Below are 12,573 nucleotides of genomic sequence, written 5' to 3'. Positions count from 1 at the left end.
AATAATATACATATTCAATCATTAACTAATCATTAATTTTCTCACAAAGAAAAATTTGTCATTGTGATTTTAATACATTTGTTAAAATAATTTATATATTGTTTATTTTATATTATTTATTCATAATTTGATTATTATTATGATTATTATAATATATAAAAAAATTTATTTAATATTATAGTCTAATAATTCTTTTTAAAAACATACAGTTCATTTTAGGGGATGTAGAATATTTGCAATATATCTTATGTATCAATTTAGTATAAACTCTTAACCCTCTTTATTGTCTCTGTCCTACCTGTTTCTGTCCCTGTAGAGACTACGATCTCTCATATCTGTCCCTGCGTACTTGTATTGGTCTGTGGACAGCTTTCTTGTGTCTGATTCTTGTTGCAACGGATGCCAGCTCCTTGGTCTGTTACATCACACGTTTTACAGAGGAAGCTTTTGCTGCGCTCATCTGCCTTATCTTCATTTACGAAGCACTGGAGAAACTTTTCCATCTTGGAGAACTGTACCCGATCAACAGACATAGCGATCTGGACAAACTAACACTGGCCTAGTAAGTATATAAACTCATATACATAGACGCCTACGCAAATTGAATCTCTGGAAATATCCTGTGTTGCTAATCTTTTGTTCTTAGATGACAATAATCATGGTTCAAATAAATAAATGATTAACTAAGTAAATAAGTAAGTTAATCTCCCAGACATCAATGAGATTTAATGGAGAGAGATTAAGACTGCAATAAATGTGAACACATTTTAACACATGGTATTGTGTGTCATCAGCTGTAGGTGTGCAGAGCCTGATAATCCCAGTAATAAAACATTAGAACTGTGGAATCAGAGGAACATCTCAGCCTCTGCAGTGCCATGGAGCAACCTCACAGTAACGGTACTTCAACCTCCTACAATCCTCACACAGTCTAATTAAACTACTAGAAACTAAAACATTCTTGCATGGTCTTACCTTAAAAGTGCACCAAGCCACTTTTTGTTTAGCTGGCTGTTACAACGGTCTAAGACTTAAAGGGATAGTTCACCCAAAAATGAAAATTCTGTCATCATTTACTCACGATCAAGTTGTTCCAAACCTGTATGAATTTCTTTTTTCTGCTGAACAAAAAGGAAGATAATTTGCAAGAATGGTTGTAACCAAGCAGATCAAAATCTTTTTTTCCGAATTTTCATTTTTGGGTGAACTATTCCTTTAAGGCCCATTCACAACAAGGACAATAACTATAAAGATCAAGATAATGATAAAGATATAGTTCTAATAATCGTTCTCAATATTAATGAATAGCACCGTTCACACCACAGCTATAACGATAATGGCACAGAGAAACAATATCGTTGGAATCACTTTCAGAACAATTTTTTTTCCAGGTGATGAACGATAAAAACACTGACAGCCAATCAGAATACATCCTGCTGTAATAAACAAACTCGAGCATTTAAAGCAACAGACAAGCACGCGCTTAGAATGAACCGAACGATATCATCTACTGGTGTGGATGCTCATATAGTTATCTTTAAAGTTATCGTTCTTGGTGTGAATGGGCCTTTACTTATACTGACACCTACTGGTGTGGATGCATCATCATGCAAAAGCGACCCTTTTTGGAGTGTTGGTGTTGGTGATTTTGAACATAACCTGTATATGTTTTTAAGTGTAAATATTAACCTTTAAATGTGATTTATCTCACTTTTAACTTCTCAACAGCCTTCTTACAACATCAGTCAGTGAAAAGAACACCTTATGACACACATTGTACAGTCGGAGGAGTCCTGTTATTCAATTCTTGTCCCATTACTGCAGTGCGATGTTATTTCACAGTGTAGTCTCACACAGATCGCATTTAGAGCTAATCCTATTTTCACAACTGAGTCAGCGTCTGGGCTGCCAGTGCGGTTACATATGAGCCAAACTTTGTGTGTGTTTGTGAGTAGGAGTGTTTAGATCTCCAGGGGCAGTTTATTGGATCGGCGTGTGGACACCATGGTCCCTACACCCCTGATGTGCTCTTCTGGTCAGCCATCTTGTTTTTTGGTACCTTTTTCATGTCTAGCTTCCTGAAACAGTTCAAGACTAGCAGATACTTCCCAACAAGGGTGAGGCTTATTCTCAAACACATACATATGTTTGCACACACAGTGATTTTTTTAAGACAATAAACACAAAATGTGTATTCATTTTTTTTTTGTGTGATGTAGGTACGGTCAATGATCAGTGATTTTGCTGTGTTCCTTACAATTGTTTTCATGGTCCTGATTGATTATATCATTGGAGTTCCATCCCAAAAATTACAAGTACCAAGCAAATTCAAGGTAGGAATCAATAATCAAATGTGCACACAAACACACACACTAGTGTTTGCATATTTAGCCCTATAACGCTGCATGTATCACATTTGGTAAATGGCTTTCTAAGACTTTTTTTGATGAAAAACACTGGTATATCATGTAGTACAGTACCACAGACCGTAAAAAAACACAGTACATGTCTTCTGCCCTCTGGTGGAATATACATGTCTTTTAGGAAGGACTTTTAATATAATTTCCAAAATGCCCGCCTCGGTGTCATGATCAACATCCCTTTTACTGGAAAATCCTTTCAGAACTATTATATATACTGGATTGAAGTTATGTGTTCATAATATTCTGTACAATATTCCTTACATATTTAAGGTATATTTGTTTTAATCATAATAAAAAATGCATAAATGCCAACCACATTAAAATTTGATCATTCAAAAATCTAATCATTAAATTAAACTGAAAAACTGAAACATCATTTTACTATATAATTGTACTATACTTTTACTTGTTTGCTTATATATTTATATATGAAGTGTGCTCTATCACTATTAAAATCTCATTGCTTTTCAATGCAATATGATAAAATATGATAAAATATAAATTGGACAGATAAACCAAAATAGCTGCCAATCAAATCTGATTTAATTGGTACCAAAAAGGAAACATCTATGGGGGGTCAATAAAGAGGAAAAAGCTCTCCTGAATGTTTTGAGCTCTTTAGTTCTTCCTAACAACTCTGTTTAGAAAGCTTTTTCATTCAAAGCTTACCTTACAGTGATGAATGCACTGCTTCAGTCTTCAGTCAGTTCTGTTCTGCCCATTCATAATCCACAACAGTCCTGTTTTTGAGCAATTTGTTTGTGTCTTGTTTCTAGGCACATTTGTTCATATGATTAGATTAGAGTGGCACCCCTGCAGTGACAGATTAGATGATTAGACAATGCTGAGTCTTTGAATTGAGTTTATACCTCAGGCTAATCCAGATACATGCGCTCTGCGCGAACAGTGATCTATGAACAATTGAGCTGGACTGATATTTAATTCAATTTAAACAGAATTGTCATAAGCGTTGGACCATACTTGGTTATATACAGAGTCTTTAAGGAAATACACACATATTTGTCAGCCTTGCAAATGCTGAAACTCATCTGATATATGTAAGCACAATGAATTACAATAAATTGTTCACTACACTATAAAAAATATTTGGTCAATTTATCTAAAATCTACACTACTGTTTGGGGTCAGTAAGATTTTTTAAAAAGAAATTCATACTTTTATTAAGCGATGACACAATGAACTGATGAAAATTGACAGTAAAGACTTCTACTGTAACATGTGATCTTTTCAGAGAAGATGGAGAGTGGGATCCAAATTAAGTATTATACGTTTATTAACAAAATATCAAAAGTACATCCAAACACAAGGGAAAAGGTAGGCAGAAACAGAATTGAAAACTAAGCATGCGATACATCCACAAAGAACAAAACCAGACAAAGAACATAGGAAAATCTAGGATAAACAAGGCAAACACAGGAAGTCAAACACTGAGGAAAAATGGGAACTGAAAATAAGAGTCCTAAAACAGGAATCGTAACATCTACATTGTTATAGATTTTTTTTTATAACAGTTTCCACAAAAATATTAAGCAGCACAACTGAGCACCAAATCACGATTTTAGAATGTAAGGATCATGTGACACTGGACAATAAAACATGAATAAATGGCTGCTGAAAATGTGTTTGTTTTTTAAGGTAATACTAGCAAAGATTAAAAATATATGATTTCGGAGTGAAGCTTTTTATGTTTGCCACACAAAAAAGGATCAGTTAATACTATGGAGTAAGTATGATTACCGTGCTATTTTCAGGGGTTTGCTCGGTTGTTTAAATTTCTCTTTGTGTTTTACAGCCCACACGTGATGACCGGGGTTGGTTGATTAACCCCATTGGGCGAAACCCATGGTGGACTGTGCTAGCTGCCCCAATACCAGCTCTTCTCTGCACTATCCTCATCTTCATGGACCAACAGATCACTGCAGTCATAATAAACCGCAAGGAGCACAAACTTCTAGTAAGTACATATTTTAAAGTAGGATTACAGAGGATGTGTGTGCGTGTGTGCGTGTGTGCGTGCACGCATTGATCATATGTAAGTATGTGCTCTATTTTTTCTACACAGAAAGGCTGCGGGTACCATTTGGATCTTTTGATGGTTGGACTGATGCTGGCCATATGTTCTATAATGGGGTTGCCCTGGTTTGTCGCAGCAACCGTCCTGTCAATTTCCCACGTCAACAGTCTGAAGCTGGAGTCTGAAAGCTCCGCCCCTGGAGAGCAGCCTCGATTTCTGGGTATTAGAGAGCAAAGGCTGACTGGTCTGGTCATTTTTCTACTGATGGGCTGCTCTGTGTTCATGACTGGGGCATTACAGGTAACCACTCAATCAGTGGTTTCATATAATATGTACGGTGGCCTACTTAACCCTCTGGTGCTCTTCGGTCATTTCTGACCCGAAAATTTTCTGTTTTGAAATTTTTAAATCATTGCTTCATCAGAATGATATGAAACTTGGTGACTTTTCATAAATGACCGACCATAGGAAATGAATGGGAAATCGGCAAAAACACAAAAATTCTCAGAATATTTGTGTGTACAATCTACAAAGCCACGATGCTGAAAAAAAGTACACAGCAGTAAAGGGGTGACACTCTAAAACATCAAGAGTGTGATATTGACACATCCACTCACACTTATACACACATACACACCTATGAAAAACTTAACCTATGAACCACATTTGGAATTTTTAAAAATCACAGCTTCATCAGAATGATATGAAACTTGGTGACTTTTCTAGCATTAGGTATGTAAACACATGGGCATGATTCGAGCATGCTAAGTGGACGTAAAAAAAAAAAAACTCCCACTTGTGCTCTTCGGTCAAAAATGACCACCATAGGAAATGAATGGGTAATCTGCAAAAACACAAATTCACAGAAAAAATCTATATTTCTAACAAAAAAAATCTAAAACTTTATAATAAATAGTCTTTGAGATTTTTTTAAAATATATTTTCAAATCCATCAAAAGAAAAATCATTAAATGTGTTCAAAGGAGAATTAGGGAATTCTCAAGCCTCTCCATAGAGACTTCTAGTGATTACACACATGGTTGCATGATTTCTTAAATAATTCCAAAAGAGGGCGCTAATCTGCCTTCAAAAAATATATATTTTGAAGGCCTAGTGTAACGGTTCTCCACTGGAGGCAAGTTGAAGGACCCAAATGCAGTTCTTTATTTAATCCAAACATAAAACAAAGACTTGACTTGACTTGACTTGACTTGACTTGACTTGACTTGACTTGACTTGACTTGACTTGACTTGACTTGACTTGACTTGACTTGACTTGACTTGACTTGACTTGACTTGACTTGACTTGACTTGAGAAACACTCACCTACAGCGGGTTACAACATTCAATACTTGACAAAGACACATGGCAAACATGAGGGCTTAAATACACACACACTAATGACAAGACAAGTGACACCTGTGAACAGTGATGAGACAATGAACCAATGACAGGACAAGACACAAGATCACATGAGGGCATGGGAGTCACATGACAAGACCAGGAAGTGCACGACAAGACTGTGAACATGACAAACTCAAACATAACCATGAACATAAACTGAAAACAGAACCAAGAACAATGAACATGAACCATCACCAAAACACCCTGTGACACCTAGTCTCTATTTTAACCTGAAATACTGCAATAATTAAAAAAATTGTTGTATAATTTTCAATGGCAAAAATAGACCACAATTATTGCATAAATATTTAAAAAATACAATCAAATCATCTCAAAATACAAAATTAAAAACAAAAAATATTATTGAAGAAAAATAAATTGCATTGGTTTTACTGGGGTGGAGGAAGTTTAATTTTTAGGTGTCCGGCCACTTATGACCGGGAAGACAACCAATGCAACCCCTAAAAGCAGAGCACCAGAGGGTTAAATGAAACTTAATGTGACTTAATGTCATTGCATTAGAAAACAAAATATATTAAAAGACTGCTTTTTGTTTTACAGTTCATTCCCATGCCAGTTCTCTATGGTGTTTTTCTTTATATGGGTGCCTCATCTCTGAAAGGCATTCAGGTAAAGATATTCATCTGACAATAAACATATATAGCAACACGTCAGTCACTTATCATCTTTCTCTGTCCTGTCTTGCTCAGTTCTTTGACCGTCTGATGTTGTTTGGCATGCCACCGAAGCACCAGCCAGACTTTATTTATCTGCGTCACGTTCCTCTGAGAAAAGTCCACCTGTTCACTCTAACCCAACTTACCTGCCTTGTGCTGCTCTGGGTCATCAAAACTTCCCCTGCCGCAATCGTCTTCCCTATGATGGTACGAGCCAAAACAAAATACATACTTTATGTTAGGGGTGTTAAAACTTCATTAACAATTTAATTTTAAGTTTTTTTGTACATTTCTAGTGAACACTTGGTGTGAAATAATCATGTGTATTTTACATATATACATTTGACAGACACTTTTATTCAAAACATTCAAGGTATACAGTACATTTTATCAGTTCATGCGTTCCTTGGGAATGAAACCCATGACCTTGGTGTTACTAGTGCATTGCTGAACTGTTTGAGCTACAGGAACAGTGATAAAGGTTGATTTAAGAACCATGGGAATAATATAGTATAACAGTGGCATAAGTGTGTTTATTTCCTGCAGGTACTGGCATTAGTGTTCATCCGTAAGCTGCTGGACATCTGTTTTTCAAACCGGGAGCTTAGTTACCTTGATGATCTGATGCCTGAGAGTAAGAAGAAGAAGCTGGATGATGATTCCAAAAAGGCAGAGGAGGTTTGTGAATAATATGCAGAGTTTAATAAAGCAAAGGGTATCCAAACAATCAATGTTGTTAAATCCATCAAGGTAAAGGTCCATACAAAGTAGTAATAGAAAATAGTAGAAACACTACTTTCTATATGCAGTATGTATAGTGTGCATTGTTGCAAATGTTCTTTATGGCCATAAAATGTAACATTTGCCAAAATGATGCAGTATAACAACATAATATTGAATCCCAGAATGCAATGCGCTCAGCTAAACATTCTATTTCATGCATAACAAATCAACCAGTGGTTTTGACCATAATTTTTTTCCTCTTGACTATTTTCATATATATATATATTAGGGGTGTAACGGTTCGCGTATTCGTACCGAACGGTTCACGGGGTGAGTTCCAAATGGAATCAGTATTCCCTATTTGATCATCCCTATGTGAGCAGGACACGCGTGTGCCATGCCGTATGTAGCAGTTTGGAATGCACTTAGCAAAGGGAGCGGCGTAATTTCCTCATTATCTTCAGCTGGGATTTTCCTGTGACAACGCAGCGCCGGCATAAATAAATATATAATTCATATTTTTAAGAGTTATATTACTTTTATATACAGCAGCCTATTACAAAGCATATTTTTATAAACTCTTTAAAATAAAAAAATATTTTTATTTGCAACAGTTAGGCTAAAAAAAAGAAAAGAATTATGCAGATTAGTGATGCACCGAAATGAAAATTCTGGACCGAAACCGAAAATTTAGTATGCACTTGGCCGAAAACCGAAACTGAAGCCGAAAATGTTTGAAAATCCCAGCTGAAGATAATGAGGAAATTACGCCGCTCCCTTTGCCAAGTGGATTCCAAACTGCTACATACGGCACGGCACACGCGTGTCCTGCTCACATAGGGATGATCAAATAGGGAATACTGATTCCATTTGGAACTCACCCTGTGAACCGTTCGGTATGAATACGCGAACCGTTACACCCCTAATATATATATATATATATATATATATATATATATATATATATATATATATATATATATATATATATATATATATATATATATATATATATATATATATACACTCACCTAAAGGATAATTAGGAACACCTGTTCAATTTCTCATTAATGCAATTATCTAATCAACCAATCACATGGCAAGTTGCTTCAATGCATTTAGGGGTGTGGTCCTGGTCAAGACAATCTCCTGAACTCCAAACTGAATGTCAGAATGGGAAAGAAAGGTGATTTAAGCAATTTTGAGCGTGGCATGGTTATTGGTGCCAGACGGGCCGATCTGAGTATTTCACAATCTGCTCAGTTACTGGGATTTTCATGCACAACCATTCCTAGGGTTTACAAAGAATGGTGTGAAAAGGGAAAAACATCCAGTATGCGGCAGTCCTGTGGGCGAAAATGCCTTGTTGATGCTAGAGGTCAGAGGAGAATGGGCCGACTGATTCAAGCTGATAGAAGAGCAAATTTGACTGAAATAACCACTCGTTACAACCGAGGTATGCAGCAAAGCATTTGTGAAGCCACAACACGCACAACCTTGAGGCGGATGGGCTACAACAGCAGAAGACCCCACCGGGTACCACTCATCTCCACTACAAATAGGAAAAAGAGGCTACAATTTGCACAAGCTCACCAAAATTGGACAGTTGAAGACTGGAAAAATGTTGCCTGGTCTGATGAGTCTCGATTTCTGTTGAGACATTCAGATGGTAGAGTCCGAATTTGGCGTAAACAGAATGAGAACATGGATCCATCATGCCTTGTTACCACTGTGCAGGCTGGCAGTGGTGGTGTAATGGTGTGGGGGATGTTTTCTTGGCACACTTTAGGCCCCTTAGTGCCAATTGGGCATCGTTTAAATGCCACGGACTACCTGAGCATTGTTTCTGACCATGTCCATCCCTTTATGACCACCATGTACCCATCCTCTGATGGCTACTTCCAGCAGGATAATGCACCATGTCGCAAAGCTCGAATCATTTCAAATTGGTTTCTTGAACATGCCAATGAGGTCACTGTATTAAAATGGCCCCCACAGTCACCAGATCTCAACCCAATAGAGCATCTTTGGGATGTGGTGGAACGGGAGCTTCGTGCCCTGGATGTGCATCCAACAATTCTCCATCAACTGCAAGATGCTATCCTATCAATATGGGCCAACATTTCTAAAGAATGCTTTCAGCACCTTGTTGAATCAATGCCACGTAGAATTAAGGCAGTTCTGAAGGCGAAAGGGGGTCAAACACAGTATTAGTATGGTGTTCCTAATAATCCTTTAGGTGAGTGTATATATATATATATATATATATATATATATATATATATATATATATATATATATATATATATATATATATATATATATATATATATATATATATATATATATATATATATATATATAATTATTATATATACTATTTTCTTTATGATTATTTGTTTTATTTCCTATATAATAATTGGATGGCCACAAACTAATAAAAATGTAATAACATTGTAGTGCACTACTATTTGAAATAGTTATTTTTCACTTATTTTTACAGTTCAAAATACTTCTTTTTTTTTATTAGCAGTACACATTTTAGTAGTGTGTTAGGGCTCCACCCTGAACAACCTTAACACGATCTTTCAAACAAATCCAGCTATTTATGCATGTAAACTGAAAAATAATACATCGACCTAACCTTGCATTGAGGTTTGTCACATGTAATACAATGAAGGAGGCTGTATGTATGTGTTTATGAGTAGCAGGAATCACAGGAGATGCTGGTAGATGACTCTGAGAAATTAGAAGACAAAGACACACTGCACATCCCAATGGAGAGCAAACCTCTACACTCACCTAAAACCCCAGACCCCAGGTACCACACTGCTGTCAGAAGCTCTATGCAAACACTGTGGCATACCGCGAACCCTGGGGCCCCGTCCAACAGTCAGACTCCTGCAAAATAAGCTGTCCACTGTGTATCTGTTAATGTGTACTTACTAACACTCACCTCTCCGTTTGTCCCCTTCTCCTGCCTTCACCCCTCCTCTCCTCGACTGTGTCCACCTGTTGTCCAGGAACGATCCCTCTGATATTAACATATCTGATGAAATGTCTAAAACCACTGTATGGAAATCCCTCAATTCCAATCACAAGGACACACAGCGCTCAAGTACACATAAAAAGGCAAGAAGACTCTCTTTCCATCCTTTGAAGTGTTGGTTTTTGATCCATCTCTCTGAATTTCGTTTCTTACACTTGTGTCTAAGACTTTTCTTTGTTAAAGAGGACCTATTATGCCGTTTTACATTTTCAACTTTCTTTAGTGTGTAATGTTTTTTGAGCCTGAAAAAGGTCTGTATCTGTACAGTCCACTCAAAAGGGAGTTATTCTCTGTATCAACGAGCGCCACTTCTGAACTTCCTGAAACACTAAGATTGTAGTCTTGAGTTTTCATCCGGGAACGTACATGTCACAATATTCCTGCCCAATGCTTAATAGTGTGTTGTCGCCATATCCAAGAGATGTTGTTTTTTTCCATCCTAATGTGGTTATGCTAGGGGGCGTGACATTTCCAATACATGCTTGAAGAGGTTGTTCAATCACAAGACACTGGTCCAACCGACCAATCAGACCACATTCTTTTCAGAAGGCGGGGCTTCAGAGAGACAAGAACTAAACAGAGCTTTACTGGCAGACCAAAACCTACTCTAATAGACCAAAAAAACAATCAAGACTTTGTATCATTGCATATGACATTTTTAATGATGGTAGCTAGATGATTATTAGATAACAAGCTGGGTTTTAAACTGCTAAAAAGTTTTGTTTTGTGATTTTATCTTTCTTTATCTATGCGTTTTTCTCTCCACACAGGGAGTTCTGTGAAGTAACCCCACCGAAAGAAGAAATTACATTCTTGGCGTCGGTTGTTTGAAATTCAGCTGACTTCGAGAAGCAGCCATGTGCTAAAAACGCACAGATATTAGTTCACTCTTCCCCACCGTTTCTCACACCGTTTATGTATAGCTGTGTGACATATATTGGTGTGTCAATGTATGTATGTGCATATGTGCAACATATTCTCCTACCAAATCCAAGTTCTTTTTAAGTTTTAGCGGAGTTTTAGCAGACATAGGTCTCTGTGCAGTGCTGTAGTGTACATGTATTTTTATTTATATATTTTTTTTATTTCATTTTTTGGTAATTGTCTGGTTCTCATTTTTGAATAAGAGAGTTGTTTAAATGTTCTGATTTTAAGTATATACTTGCTGTAGATATTACTGTATATGTGTGCTCTGTTCATCATCAAAACATCCACAATAAGTATGTGTTTAAGCCAGAATCATAACCTCAGTTTGATCTATTTTTGTGCCAGTATAAATAGCCATCAGTTACATTAGACCAACATGGCCATGAACCAAATTAGTCCTTATCCAGTTGACGGACTTGTCTATTTTTATTGATTGTCTTGTATTGAAATGTGTTAATATTGAGCAATAAAGGCTTCTATGTGGTTAGGTCACCAGGGACACTGATGGATAAGCATGAACTCTGTTGGAAGTGTTTTTACCACCATTTCAAAGCCACCCCTCCCTTACTAAGAACAGACTGGTTGAAATTTCCATTAGATGCACCATCCAAATGGCTTTTTAGATCACCAGTCTTTTGAGGCACCAGGGTTGAGGGTAAACTGGACTGTTCAGGCTTTCATTTGAAGACCCTTTCTGGTCACAAGTCCCAGTAATAAGCCATTTCCTTTAGACTACCTCCCCACACTTTTAAAACTCCCACAGTAGTTTCTGCACTGAAAGAGGTAAAAAAAAAAAAAACATATATGTTTGTGTTTTTAACCTCAGTGAAATAACACTTTATTTACAGTTGCACTTTGTGTAGATATATACTGATATGATTTTATATTTTGAATGGAATTATTATATATAGTATAACAGTGTGATACAATTATTTTAAGTAAAGAATTTTCTTTTATACAAAGGTATTTTAATAAAATGAGTTGCGCAGATACAGTAAGACACTGGCTGTTAAAATGAATGGGTTACAGCTGTACTTTTCTTACAGGACTAGTTGTCTGTAAGTTGTAATCTTTTTAAACTGCCTTCAGATGATAGGAGAATGTCAATATTTATTTCAGAATGTCAACTCATCTTTGGAATGTTGAAGAATGAAGAAATTTCCCAGCTTGACATTAAGCTACTAACTTATCTTTTTGTCCCCACCATGGCTTTCTTGTTTACGGAAATGTTGTCGTTGACTTGATTGTACATGTTATCTTAATGCTGGGATGTGCTCAAAGAGAATGTCTTTCACTCCAATAAATTTTAGATTTTATGAATGAGATGAGCCTGTT

General features: G+C 36.5%; 2 protein-coding genes across 3 annotated transcripts in view; one reads left to right on the top strand and one right to left on the bottom strand.

Moving 5' to 3' along the window:
- ttll3 (tubulin tyrosine ligase-like family, member 3) overlaps positions 1–3,243 on the bottom strand; it is a 52,734-nt gene extending 49,491 nt beyond the window's left edge. Inside the window, exon 1 of the mRNA XM_079840434.1 lies at positions 3,093–3,243. The gene's annotated coding sequence lies outside the window, so the exon portion shown is untranslated. The remainder of the gene's footprint in view (positions 1–3,092) is intronic.
- Positions 1–12,573, top strand: part of slc4a8 (solute carrier family 4 member 8) — a 39,835-nt gene extending 27,262 nt beyond the window's left edge. The window contains exons 14-25 of one of the 2 annotated variants that reach the window (XM_079840410.1): positions 317–562; positions 795–900; positions 1,956–2,117; positions 2,220–2,333; positions 4,237–4,398; positions 4,507–4,758; positions 6,424–6,492; positions 6,573–6,746; positions 7,086–7,217; positions 9,971–10,083; positions 10,286–10,394; positions 11,082–12,573. In XM_079840410.1, the coding sequence (XP_079696536.1) occupies positions 317–562; positions 795–900; positions 1,956–2,117; positions 2,220–2,333; positions 4,237–4,398; positions 4,507–4,758; positions 6,424–6,492; positions 6,573–6,746; positions 7,086–7,217; positions 9,971–10,083; positions 10,286–10,394; positions 11,082–11,093 (1,651 nt within the window). In that variant the 3' untranslated portion in view covers positions 11,094–12,573. The remainder of the gene's footprint in view (positions 1–316; positions 563–794; positions 901–1,955; positions 2,118–2,219; positions 2,334–4,236; positions 4,399–4,506; positions 4,759–6,423; positions 6,493–6,572; positions 6,747–7,085; positions 7,218–9,970; positions 10,084–10,285; positions 10,395–11,081) is intronic. The other variant, XM_079840411.1, reaches the window with a different exon arrangement.

This window comes from Gobio gobio (genome assembly GCF_949357685.1).
Source record: "Gobio gobio genome assembly, chromosome: 17".
Classification (NCBI taxonomy): Eukaryota; Metazoa; Chordata; class Actinopteri; order Cypriniformes; family Gobionidae; genus Gobio; species Gobio gobio.
The sequence above is the reverse complement of the archived record's forward strand: the minus strand, read 5'-3'. Positions and strand labels throughout refer to the sequence as shown.